The sequence below is a fragment of the Odocoileus virginianus genome, chromosome 30, assembly GCF_023699985.2.
Source record: "Odocoileus virginianus isolate 20LAN1187 ecotype Illinois chromosome 30, Ovbor_1.2, whole genome shotgun sequence".
Lineage (NCBI taxonomy): Eukaryota > Metazoa > Chordata > Mammalia > Artiodactyla > Cervidae > Odocoileus > Odocoileus virginianus.
In genome coordinates, this window is record NC_069703.1 from 424,728 (window position 1) to 438,554 (window position 13,827).

The following is a 13,827-nucleotide window of genomic DNA, read 5'->3' on the forward strand; positions in this document are numbered from 1 at the left end:
CTTTCCTTTTTAAATGGAGTATTCCCAAGGCCTTCATTAACTCCTCTGCTTAGTTTTGATGGGGACTCTGAATTCATTCAGTATAGTGGGATAAAATGTTCTCTAAAATATGGCAGGGCAGAGCACACTGAAACAGACAAGAAGTATTTATGGAGTTTCTGTAAGACAAAATTCCTGCTTATGGAATAGTTGGACCTGTGGTGTAGCAAACTGGGAAATACTGAAGGGTTTCAAGCAAGACTGTCCCTGAGCATAAACGTGCTGAAAGGAACAGAGCCTGGCTGGCACGCAGGAATTTATCCAGGAAGTGCTTACTCTGTCCTCGGCCGGTGCTGTAAGACCACAGACCAGAGTGAGAGCAGTGGGAACAGAAAAGAACAAACTCTGCAAAGACTTGGTAGTTATCTCAGTAAGAAGGCAGAGAAAAGCAACTGTTCAAAGATGATCCTAAGACCTTGATTCCAATTGGATGAACAGATGATGGCACCATTAATACAGATAGAAGAAGACAGTTGGAAAGAAGATTAGAATTTCTGTTTTAGAAAAATTGAGTTCTGGGTGAAAAGATTGCAACTGGAGAAAATATTACCTGAACAGGCATGTTGGCGGCAGCCAATATTCTTCTTTCTTCCCTTAAACAATTTGAAATAACCACAGCTACATGCATTGGGTTTCCATGAAATTTTCCCTGAAAAAAATTCAACAGAAACAACATGAAATCTTAAATATATACATCACTATTTGAAGATTAAAATAGTCTCCCAATAAGTATGTGAAATTGTTTGGGATTTGTTTCAACTATCTATTCTATTATAAAGCCACAGAAAGTTATATTGTGAGTGTAGACATCTATGTAACATATTATTCTGTCTCCAAAAGTTATTCTTAATGATTAAAAATACTTTCTGAGCACCTCTGTAGGAAAGGCTCTGAACACACATTCATAAGGATTGGTTTACTTTGGGCTTAGGATAAGTTCTACAAGAGTTACTTCTTTGTAAATTATTATTAGGAACCACGGTGGTCCCAGCTGTTCATTTGTTAACCCTGCACTTCGTGACTTGTTTAACGCATTGTTTTTGGTCCCTGTTTGGTGGTCTTCATATCAACTAGCTCATAATTATGTCAGTATGCTAGAGCAACAATTCCCAGGTGGCTCAGATGGTAATGTGTCTGCCTGCAATGCAGGAGACCCGGGTTCGGTCCCTGGGTCAGGAAGATCCCTTGGAGAAGGAAATGGCGACCCACTCCAGTATTCTTGCCTGGAAAATTGCATGGATGGAGGAGCCTGGTATGCTACAGTCCATGGGATTGCAAAGAGTCGGACACGACTGAGTGACTTCACTTTCACTTTCATTTTTATGACATCTAAGCATATACATGTTTTATTACCAATGCTAACGGTGCAGATTTTGTAAACTGGTAGCGCATGGGCCTAATTCAGCCATAAGGTATGCTGTGTAAGTTGAAATATTGTAATTCCTTCAGGGTAGTATGTACTACCCAAAATTGCCATAATATCCATCACTGAGTGACTCAGGAACTCACTTCCTTTACCTGCTAGGCTCCCATAGGTGTCTGTGCTTTCTTGGTTTACAGGACTAATTTGAGCAGCATCATTTTAGTCAATAGTGTCAAACTTTGTTACTAGACCTCTCCATGGCAGGATTAACAGGAAGCACAATAAATGTAAACAAATGCATTTATTTTTTTATTTAGTTTCCTTCCCCCTCCTCTCTGAACGAGGTGCTACTTATCCACAAAATGGCCAAAAGATCAACAGTAGAAAAGATAAAATAACAAATGACAAAGTGGAAAATTAATAATCAAAAGTAGATTGTATAGACTAGTAAATCAAAGGGTATTTCAGGGAAAGAAATGAGGTTATTGTTTGTAAACACTTTTATGGCCTTGACCATAAAATTGCTACAATGTTATTAGATGATGCTTTCTAATTAGCATTTCTATTGATAAAGTTAGGGTAAACACCAAATATCTGGTTTCATATTCTAATACTTTCAAAACATTTTTTCCCCTTTAAAATCAGAAAACTCCAAAGGAAAAAAACAAAAATGAATTGACAAAAACTCTTAAGAAATTAAAATTATCCTGCTCATTAAGCTGGGATACCAAAAATTGATTTCTGCATGCTAACAATTTCAGATTCTCCTTAGTTTGAATTTATTCCTGTTTTAAAATTTTCCTATCTATTGATTTTTCCCCATATACCTTCTATTGAACTCTCCAAGAAAAGCTTTGTTTTCTCATTTTGCCCTTATTTCTAAAACAATTATTTTAAATATTTAAAATAATTGTTAAATATTTAATTATTTAAAACAATTGTTTCCACTGAAAACAATTAAGGGTTTCTCCCAGGACTAGTTTGGAGGCTCTGTTATTTATGTTAAGTTGAAAGATTTTTCTATCCAAGATCAGGAGTTCCTCTAAAATCCTAAGAATCACCACTATTTGTTTTTCTCAGTGTTGTAGAAGTTCTTCATTGTTGATCATTCAGATACTATCTTTCATCATTTCTCAGCTCCTTTGTCTAAATTTCTTTCTTTTTTTTCCTACTTGGACTTCTTTTACCTTCCCTTTCACATTTCAGTTTCCCCACTGTGAGGTTACATCAGTCATTTTTTTTCTGCTTTGTTAAGAGCAGAGAATCACCACGTTTTTTACCCAGGCTATCTTTTCACTTTCCTTTTGTATTTTCCTAAACCTTTATCTCACTTAAATATATGAGATGAAAACATCTTATGGAAAATTGATTGTTATAGATTCAAAACAAAATTAGCACTTTTTAAAATGATCAGGTAAATTTAAAAATTTTATTTTTTATTGAAGTATTGTTGATTTACAATGCTGTGTTAGTTTCAGGTGTATAGCAAAGTGATTCAGCTGAGTGTGTGTGTGTGTATGTTATCAAAAGATGTAGTTATGTTCACCTTTTAGTAGTTACTGTGTATAGGGGCCACGGACACTCCTCCTCCCAGAAAGCCACAACAAAAATCAGAAACAGAACAGCAGGAAGCCCACCCCTAAGTGCATGCTGGGAGCAGGAAGGAAGGCAGGGAGATTGCCCTTCTTCTAGTTGTGAGTTTCTCTTACATGTGTGCTGTGTGCTTCGTTGCTCCGTTGTGTCCAGCTGCTCGCAACCCCCATGGACTGTAGCTCCCCAGGCTCCTCTGTCCATGGGGGTTCTCCAAGGCAAGAATACTGAAGTGGGTTACCATGCCCTCCTCCAGGGATTGAACCCAGGTCTCCCACATTACAGGTGATTCTTTAGCGTCTGAGCCACCAAGTTGGAGGGAGGAAGGGAAATTACCCTTTTGCTAGTATGTGTCTGTTTTCTCTTATGTATAGGTATTGCAAATACTTTCTATCTCTGGCTATCTTTTCACTATCTCTTAGTGTCAATAAAGAGAAGTTTTTAATTTTAGTGAAGTCAAATTTATTAATTCTTCTGTTTAGGGTTAGTTTTTTACGACTTAATCTTTCCCTAATCTACAGCCATGGAGACTTTTCCCTATATATATATTGTAAGCCTTTAGAGTTTTTCCCTAATTGTAATTCACTTGGGGCTTATTAATATGAGTGGTCCCTTTCACTTTTCTCTATATGAATATTAGTTCCAACAATATTTATTGAACATTCTAGTTTTTCACCACCACTGCTGGGTGAACTGTCATAAACCAAGTGCCCATATATGGATGGGTTGGTTTCTGACTCCATTCCACCTTATGGTTCTATCTGCTTTATCAACAGACCATCTTAATTACTACAGGTGTATAACAAGTTTTTTGATGTCAAGAATAATAGGCTTTCTCTGCATTTTCACATAAATTTTAGAATCACCTCATCAAGCTACAAACACACATACACACAACCCTGTTGAGAATCTGAATGGCACTAAATCTTTAGATACTTCGTATCTTTATAATTGTGTTCTAATCTATTTATTTAGGTCTTTTTTAATGCCTCTCTATTAAGCATTATATCTTTCCACAGAGATCTTACACAATTTTGTTAGTTTATTTCTATGTAGTTGGTATTTTTGATAATGGATAGTATCTTTCTTAAGTGTTTTCACCAGTATGTAGAAATATATTTGACTTTTATATATTGACTGAATCCAGCAACTTTGCTAAATTCCAATAATTCTAATAAGGTACTTATAATATCTCTTACCAAGTATAAAAATTTATCTGTAAATTCTTTTGGATTTTTCTGCAAATACGAATCAAATCTTGTTTGACTACTGATAACAATTTTCCCTTTTCCTTTATCTAATTTCCATCAGAATTTCACCTTCACATTATGACTTGTTTACAAATGCATTGGTTAATTTCCAAACATAGCGATTTTCTATTATCCTCTTAACTAATTGTTATAGATTTTTAAAAGTCTGATCAGAATAGATTTTTGAATGACTTCAGTCACAAAATTCACTGAGAATTGTTTTGTGGCCCAGCATATGGACTTTCTGTAAATGTTCCATGTGAGCTTGTAAAGAATGTGAATTCTGCAGTTGTTGGATGCAAATGTCTCATACAAGTTCATTAACTTAACTTTAATTGTTTTGTTCAAATTTCTGTATCCTTGATGATTTCTCTCTGCCTCATTAATTTTATCAAATATTGAAAAAGGCATGTTAAAATCTAGTTTGTGAATTTTTCTTCTTGTGGTTCTTTCATACACATTCATACTTGTTATAAATTACTAGTCAAATCTTTCATCACTATGAACTGATCTTTATCTTTAAGAATGCTTTTTGCCTTGAAACAAAAATATAATATAGGCCTAAAAGTGGGATTGCTGGATCATATGGCAACTCTATTTTTAGTTTTTGAAGGAAACTCCACACTGTACATACTGTTCTCCATAATGATTACACCAATTTACATTCCCACCAACAGTGTAGGAGGGTTCCGCAAATGGATACTTAAAAGGATCAAGAGTGTGAGTTTGGATTATGAAAAGCAGTGTAATTGATAACAATTAGGCACGTATTTTAATTTTTCCTCAGTGGTATCATGCTGTAAATTAAGGGCATTCTGTTCAAAGGCAGCAGGAAGTTTCTGATAAATCTAACTGTACATCTTAATGATAGTCCTGTGCAATGCGTGATTCATTTCCTCCAGCCTGCTATTGTGCTGATATTTTATTCATCTATTGTGAGGCATTTGGTGATTTCTCTTGCCACTGTTGCAGTGTCTATGATAGGCAATCCTTTTGCATGAGTCTCAAAAATAAAATATAATACAACTTCTAATAGTGGGCATCTTCCTCCCTTTCTTATATCTTGTAAAGTACTTTATTGTTGCTTTCTAAGAAAACATGGAATTTAGGACCATCCACCTAGTGACAATTAGCTTGCTTAACAAATATCAAATTTATGTGTTGCTGATTTGTTCCTGTCCCCTTCTCCATTTGAACAAACTCCAGGAGATGGTGAAGGACAGAGAAGCCCGGCGTGCTGCAGTCCATGGGGTCACAAGGAGTCAGACACCACTGAGCAACTGAACAACATTCCACATGCATGAACACTGTTTGTTTCAATCCTAAATCACAGTATTATATTAATGACACTTAAACAGCAATTAAATTCAATGTCTTGTTATCAACAGTGCACATAGTTCAACCAAAGTGACATGAAGAGCTATGACTTAATTTTACATCACAGGAAATGGCCATAACATTGTGACTGCTACCTGACAGTTGTAACTAGAGATGCTATTGATCATAAGATGCATTTTGATTTCAGAGACGTTAAAATGCAGGAAAAAGTGTCTTAGAATCAACGTGCTCAGTTGCTCAGTCGTGTCCGACTCTCTGTGACTCTGGACTATACCCCGCCAGGCTCTTCTGTCCATGGGGTTTTCCCAGCAAAAATACTGGAGTAGGTTGCTGTTTCCTCCTGCATTAAAATCAACGAATGTGCTATTTTATTATTTTTGCTGCTTTTGGCTAAATTCCTTGGCTTTCCTTCAAATTCTTAGTGCCTTCCATTTAATTTGTAAATTTGATTGTCACTAAAGAATGACTAGTTTTTCTCTGCTCTTTTTCTCCCAGATAGTCCAAAGAGTACCAGAGTCAGAGGTAAAGGAAGTGATGAGGCTGCTCAAAACGATATCCTTCATTCGGGTGGCATGAAATCTGAGATTTCATCGCTAGACTTTCAGTCTTCCCAAGGATCCCCTTTAAAATGCAAAGACATAAATAAGGGAGAGTTAACACACTGCATTTATGTAATTCCCTCTGCACTGTGAAGGATTTATCAGATGTGCTCTCTGGCTACAGGGACCTGGCGCCTGCAGGCTGAGTGTAATGGATTCCAGGGCAAATAAAAGGGGAAATTTCAGGACAGCCTTGAAAGAAGGAGGCACAGTAACTAAAGGGGATGGAGGATTCTGAATAAATGGGTAACCAACAACTGTCTGAGCCTGGGTTTCTCTAGAAGCTAACCCTGAGACAAAGATGCCAGTGCAAGAAGCATAACTGAAAGTTCATCCCCAAAAGCACGGTTATGGGAGTGGGTCAGTGAGATGAGGAAGAGAAGGCATCCAGTAAAGGGTGTGCCACCCAGCCATTGGCTCAGATGGGCTGGAAACCCCCAGGATAGGGTAGAACATGTGCCTTAGAGTTATTTGGGCTTCCTAGGTGGTGCCAGTAGTAAAGAACCTGCTTGCCAATGCAGGAGACAAATGTAAGAGACGTGGGTTCGATCCCTGGGTCAGAGAGATTCCCCTGGAGAAGGAAATGGCAACCCACTCCAGTGTTCTTTCCTAGAGAATCCCATGCACAAAGGAGTCTGATGGGCTATGGTCGATAGGGTCTCACAGAGTCAAACATGACTGAAGTGACTTAGCACAGCACAGATTTATCTATTCCAGGGCTTTGGGAACTGGAGCATTTTTATATCAGCTCTTGTCATTACTAGCCCTAAAGCAAAACCCCACAGATGCCGGCACTTTGAAGTCCACTTGATTGAACTAAAGCCATAAGGTCCAAGGGGCTATGGGCAGGGCAGCCCCTATCTCTGCTCTCCCAGCTCTCCTCCTAACATCAGTTTGAGATATTTTTGATTTCTTATTTTTTTAAACTACCTGCAACCACACTACAGTCAAATGTTGATATTTCTTCTTTTATGGTATCTCTGAGATATGAAGCAGTTATTTCCAACTACTGGGTAAAATGTTTTCATTCATGTTTTTATTGGCAATCTGCAATCTACTGCACACTTCTGGCTGCCAGCTCATACTCTCCCCTTTTATCATCCTGAATACTGCTGTTAAATCATGTTTATCCCTGCTCCTTACCAGCATCAAACACACTGGCCATGACAACACACTCTCAGCTTCAGCTTATTATTTCCTTCTCTTTGTTCTGAGTACATGATTTTTCTTAAAGGCTTTTCCTAAGATTTCCTCACTAGAATTATAAGGATATATCTAAGGTGAAAAAAAAAAATACTAAGTTGAAGAAGAGTTAATCCAGTTGTCTTAAGGCTGATTTAGACTGGCCAGTCTAATAGATTTAAAAAGCAATTCTCTTTCATGATAATTAAAACAATAATGAAGTATCACTCCACATCTGTCAGGTTGACATTGACCATACCAAATGCTGGTGAGGATACAGTGCAACAGAACTATCAAATGTGGAAGACACTTCGGCAGCTTCTTACGAAGTTAAAAACACCTTTATCATACAACCCAGAAGTCCTGCTCCTAGGAAATTACCCAAATGCATTAAAAGCTTATGTTCACATAAAAATCAGCAAATGTTTATAGAAACATTATTCATAATTATCAAAACTTGGAGGCAACTAAGATGTCTTTGAATGGGTGAGTGGATAAACTGTGGTTCATACTTGCATGAGGGCTTCCCTGGTAGCTCAGATGTTAAAGAAACTGCCTGCAATGCAGAAGACTCAAGTTCGATCCATGAGTTGGGAAGATCTCCTGGAGAAGGAAATGGCAACCCACTCCAGTATTCTTGCCTAGAAAAATTCCATGCTAAAAATACGAGCCTGACGGGCTACAGTCCACGGGGTCACAAGAGTCAGAAACAGCTTAGTGACTAAACCACCACCACATTTCTATGATGGAATATTATTCGGTGATAAAAAGAAATGAGCTGTCAAGCTACACAAAGGCATGGAGGAAATGGAAACATATTACTACAAGAATACTGTAAGGCAAAACTGTGGAGACAGTAAAAAGATCAGTGGCTGCCAGAGGTTTGCAGGGTGGGGTAGAAGGATGAATGGGGCGGGGGAGCACAGGAGATTTTCAGGGCAGTGAAACTCATCTGTATGATACTGTATGGTGGGTAGATGGTATGAGGCATATGTTAGAACTCAAAAACCTGGTAACACAAAGAACAAAGGGTAATGCAAGATATGAACTTTATCTAATAATAATGTATTATTGGTTCATCAGTTACAACCAATACACTACACTAATAATGCAAGATGTTAATAACAAGGGAAACTCTGGGGGGCCGGCAGCAGGGAGAGGCTAAGGTATGGGAACTCTGTACTGTCCACTCTATTTTTCTGTGAACCTAAGACAGTTCTAAAAAAAATTTTAAAGTCTATTTTTAAAAACCGTCATTCAGAAGTCACAGTTTTCACATATCCTTATGCTTTTCTTTTGACCAAGAAAGAGAAAATTCCAATGAGTAGAGTTGCCTGCCTCTGTTGTTTCAGTCAGTCAGTTCAGTCGCTCAGTCGTGTCCAACTCTTTGCGACCCCATGAATCTCAGCAAGCCAGGCCTCCCTGTCCATCACAAACTCCCGGAGTTTACTAAAACTCATGTCCATTGAGTCGGTGATGCCATCCAACCATCTCATCCTCTGTCTTCTCCGTCTCCTCCTGCCCCCAATGCCTCCCAGCATCAGGGTCTTTTCCAATGAGTCAAATCTTTGCATGAGGTGGCCAAAGTACTGGAGTTTCAACTTTAGCATCAGTCCTTCCAGTGAACACCCAGGACTGATCTCCTTTAGGATGGACTGGTTGGATCTCCTTGCAGTCCAAGGGACTCTCAAGAGTCTTCTCCAACACCACAATTCAAAAGCATCAATTCTTTGGTGCTCAGCTTTCTTCACAGTCCAACTCTCACATCCATACATGACCACTGGAAAAACCATAGCCTTGACTAGACGGACCTTTGTTGGCAAAGTAATAATGTCTCTGCTTTTTAATATGCTATCTAGGTTGGTCATAACCTCCCTTCCAAGGAGTAAGTATCTTTTAATTTCATGGCTGCAGTCACCATCTGCAGTGATTTTGGAGCCCCCAAAATAAAGTCTGACACTGTTTCTACTGTTTCTCCATCTATTTGCCATGAAGTGATGGGACCAGATGCCATGATCTTAGTTTTCTGAATGTTGAGCTTTAAGCAAACTTTTCCACTCTCCTCTGTTTAGTTGACTTTAAATTCTCTTGAGAGTCCCTTGGACTGCAAGGAGATCAAACCAGTCAATCCTAAAGGAAATCAGTCCTGAATATTCACTGGAAGGACTGATGCTAAAGCTGAAACTCCAATGCTTTGGCCACCTGATGTGAAGAACTGACTCATTGGAAAAGATCCTGATTCTGGGAAGGATTGAAGGCAGGAGAAGGGGACAACAGAGGATGAGACGGTTGGATGGTATCACTGACTCGATGGACATGAGTTTGAGCAAGCTCAGGGACAGGGAAACCTGGCGTGCTGCTGTCCAGGGGGTTGCAAAGAGCTGGACACAACTGAGCGACTGAACTGAACTGAAATTTTCTCATCATCACAAAGATTTTCTTAATAAAAGAGAAATGAGGTATAGATTCTCCATGGATACAAATTATTAATGCCCCATTTCTATTTATGCTAATAATGATACATACATCTTAAATGAACTTAAAATTAACTGTAGATGTAAATAAGTTTGTCTTGGTTTACTTTTTTTGTGTTGGCTTATTTTTTAAACTAAAAGAAAATACTTCTTAAAGGCATCAGACTTAAATTCTGAGTCTATTTTGGCACCATGTTCTGTGTCTGTGAAGGCTTAGCTTATCCTAGACAACTGCTCCATGAAGTGGTGGGAAAGTTCTCTATATAAAGTCAGGGGAACCTGAGTTTGTGGTTGTCACTAGCTGTGTGACCTTAGGCAAGGTACTTCTTAAACTTCATTACTCTAATTGCTCCTTGAAAGTGAAAGTGAAGCCACTCAGTGGTGTCCAACTCTTTGCGACCCCATGGACTACAGCCTATCAGGCTCCTCCATCCATGGAATTTTCCAGGCAAGAGTACTGGAGTGGGTTGCCATTGCCTTCTCCAGGGGATCTTCCTGACCCAGGGATCGAACCCGGGTCTCCCACATTGTAGGCAGACACTTTACCCTCTGAGCCACCTGGGAATTGCTTCTTAATCAGCTGAGATAATACTGGTATCAGAGAGTCATTGTGAGGGGCATGCCAGACAAGAAAGAGCTTTGTAACTTGTGCATGCTCAGTTGCTTCAGACTCCTTGCGACCCCACGGACTATAGCCTTCCAGGTTCCTCTGTCCATGGCATTCTCTAAGCAAGAATACTGGAGTAGGTTACCATGCACCTCCTCCAGGGGATCTTCCCGGCCCACGGATCAAACCCTCTTTTCTTGTCTCCTGCATTGGCAAGCAGGTTCTTTACCACTAGTTCTACCTGGGAAGTTTGTAAAGCATGTAACTTATAAAGTGCTCTAAAAAGAGAAGAGGGTTTTTTTATGTTGTCTCATGGGGGTGTTAGAAGAGTTTAAAGACCATAAATGGTAAATCAATGAAAACAAGATAAAAATCTTCCTATTAGTTTCACAAAAAGGAAGAAAACTGACTAAAAAAACCAATAAAGACCAATTGTTTTCTGGGAAATATATTTAAATGAATATAAAAGAAACTCCAGAAAAAGAAAGACTATGTATTGGGGATTTTCAAAACATTAAAGAGCAGGGACTTTCCCAGCATTTCTTTAGGATTAACTTGCACATGTGCACAAGTACACAGCTGCTTTAAATTTAAAAAACCAACTCATACAAGCTAGCAATAAGACATAATAATACAGTGCTCCCACCTGAGCATAATTCATAAAACCTTTGGAAGAAAATAATCAATACTACATTTTCTAAGCAAATAGAAAGGCTTGAGAAGGAACATGATAAACTCTCACTAATGATCATCCTTGGGGAAATGAGACTGGGGGGGGGGAGCTGGATACTTTCATTTTATCTCTATTCTTTGGTATTGTTGGAATTTTAAAGATATTTAAGCATGTGTTACTTTTATGATTAAAACAAAACAAGTAGTGATAAATCACTCATATATGCTCCATACCAGATCTTTCTCTTGGCTTGATTTAGGCAGAGGTTTTTGTAAAAGATGAATGTTGGTTTTGAAAATGTGTCATTCAGGTGAAAAGAGAAAAAAGGAGAGTCAGAGTCTAGTTAGATCACTGTAATGACTAAATTTCAATGCTCTTGGGGAACTCACAGTCTTGTAATTAAGAGAGAAATGAATTGCTTAATTCAAAGTGACAGGAAGAGAACAAGGTAGATGTTAACAAACTCTACTTATCATTTATATGTTTGAACATAACAATACTAGAACCTGCCATTTACTGAATACCTATTATATGTAGGGTGCATTTATAAAAGCATTATAAAAGCTGACAATAACAGGACAATAGTCCTGTTAGGAAGCCCAGAGGTCACGTTATTTGTGAATGGCACCGAACTCTAAAGTTAAGGTGAAGGAGTGCTTCAAAAAACAGGTGTATCTCATTCTATAAACCATCACCTTTCCAAATCACTACTGTCTTTTTAAAAATGCATTTCTTACTTAACTGGACCCCTTCAGTCACAGTTGCATTCAATTTTACTCTCCCTGGAAATTATCTTTATAATATTTCCCATGATAAATCTGTTCAAGGATTACCATTCTTTATGGAACCTCAAGATAGTTGCAGTGGTTATACCAACCAACAGAAAATTACTATGTGTTTGATTGTAAAATTATTGAATCACATTTCCTTAAATGACTTCAGTCTTAATAACCTCTGGCTATTGTACTTGCTCTTCATACAGGCAATCTGCCATGGACCCTGAGTGCTCCTGTGTGATCCTGCTGGTGTGCCAAGAATACAAAGCCCTGACCACTCATCACTCGTTTCATTTTGCGGGGGCTGTATTTGCAGCAGGCAGCCTTAAGTGATGTGGTAACGTCTCCATCTAGAACAGGCTTGCTTCCCCTAGCTGTAAAAGCAGTGAATTCCTCAAGCTCAGGATTCCTCTCCTACGACACAACCCACTGAGTGTGTTGACAGTCACGGTGGGCCCCCTCTAGTACCTGTGTCACAGTCGTAGGATCCAGAGGATAAAGGAAACTAATGCAAATGAGCCTGAAGCGATGATTTCTACTTTTGCTCTTTATTATCCGGAAGTCTCAAGTCTTTAACTGGCACAGGAAACAATAAGCTCATTTGTTAAAGAAAAGGTAAAATTCCAAATCCTCCATGCTTCTCAATACCAATTTGTATTATAAACTTGTAACATTTCCTTTATTTGTTCCTATGTCTTATTCCCAGTCTATACTTGGCATCTTCCAAAAGCAGGAATTGGCTTTCTTTAAGACAAATCTTGTAGTAGCTGTCATCTGACAGAAACCTTGCAAATGCTTGCTGAATGATCAAATGAGAAGATGAATAAATTACAGTAATTCCCTCCTAACTGAGAAAAAATAGAAAAAGCATATTATTTGATCTCAGTGTTGGTAAAGAGATGGTCTTTAAATTCTTCTGGGGTTTTTATTAGTCATCTAACCCTATTAGCCAGGAATATATAATACTAGAGTCTTGAGATTAGCTGGAAGAGGATAGCAAGGTATGAAATACTTCTGGGGATGGCAACTTTGCTTCAAAAAGCCCTGGTGGGATCTTCATCCTGGTTGACCTATCACAGGTAGTCAGGCTGCCTTGGGGAGACTTGAATAGTAGGGATGATGCTCTTAGAGCCTCCTGCTGTCTGTATGGTAAGACACATCCTTTACTTATAGTAAAAGAATTGATGCCCTTTGCTTACGTCTAGTAGAAACCTTTAGTCACCCTTTCACCTTTGCTCTCATGACAGCGAGAATATATCATCCTTATAATCAAAGATTATTTAGATGAGAATATAAAGACAAGAAAATGAAATACTAAATGTTAATATTGATAAACAAGGTATACACACATCTCTCTTGTTGATATGTCTATATCTAGAAAAAATAAGAGATTAATAAGAAATTTTAGAATGATAAACAAGATGACATTTTTTTCTACACTGGTAATAATCATCTCAAACTGAAAATGGAAATAATGTTGCATCAAAATAGTAAGAAAATACTTTTAAAACTTAGGAATAAATGTAAAAAGAAAGGTACACGTTTTACATCAATTAAACTAGGGTCATACTGAAGACTAAAGATCTGAGAAGGCATAAATTAAAAACAACATAAAATAAACATAACAGAATTTTAGGATGTGGGACTTTTCCTAAAAATGTTAATCATCCCAAAATGAATACACATATTTAATGTAATTGCAGTTAGACTTCCAGGAGTTGCTTTTGGAGAGTTTGGATTGAAATAAAGAGGCAATACAATGCGTATGAAAGAAATGTTGCACAATAGTTAGGAAAATTACAAAAGCTACTTAATTTTTCAGTGCTTAAAATATATCAGGGAATTTTCTAAGTGTTCTATGTTTCATTTCACTTAATCTTCACAACAACTGTTTGTGATCAATACTATCATCCTGATTTTACAGATAGGCATGATG

The 13,827-nt window shown here is 37.9% G+C and overlaps 1 protein-coding gene across 6 annotated transcripts in view; it reads right to left on the bottom strand.

Moving 5' to 3' along the window:
* The window catches only part of STAT4 (signal transducer and activator of transcription 4), a 135,600-nt gene that overhangs the window by 40,270 nt on the left and 81,503 nt on the right, over positions 1-13,827 (bottom strand). For all 6 annotated transcript variants that reach the window (XM_070458465.1, XM_070458467.1, XM_070458462.1 and 3 more), the window contains one exon: positions 590-688. In XM_070458465.1, the coding sequence (XP_070314566.1) occupies positions 590-688 (99 nt within the window). The remainder of the gene's footprint in view (positions 1-589; positions 689-13,827) is intronic.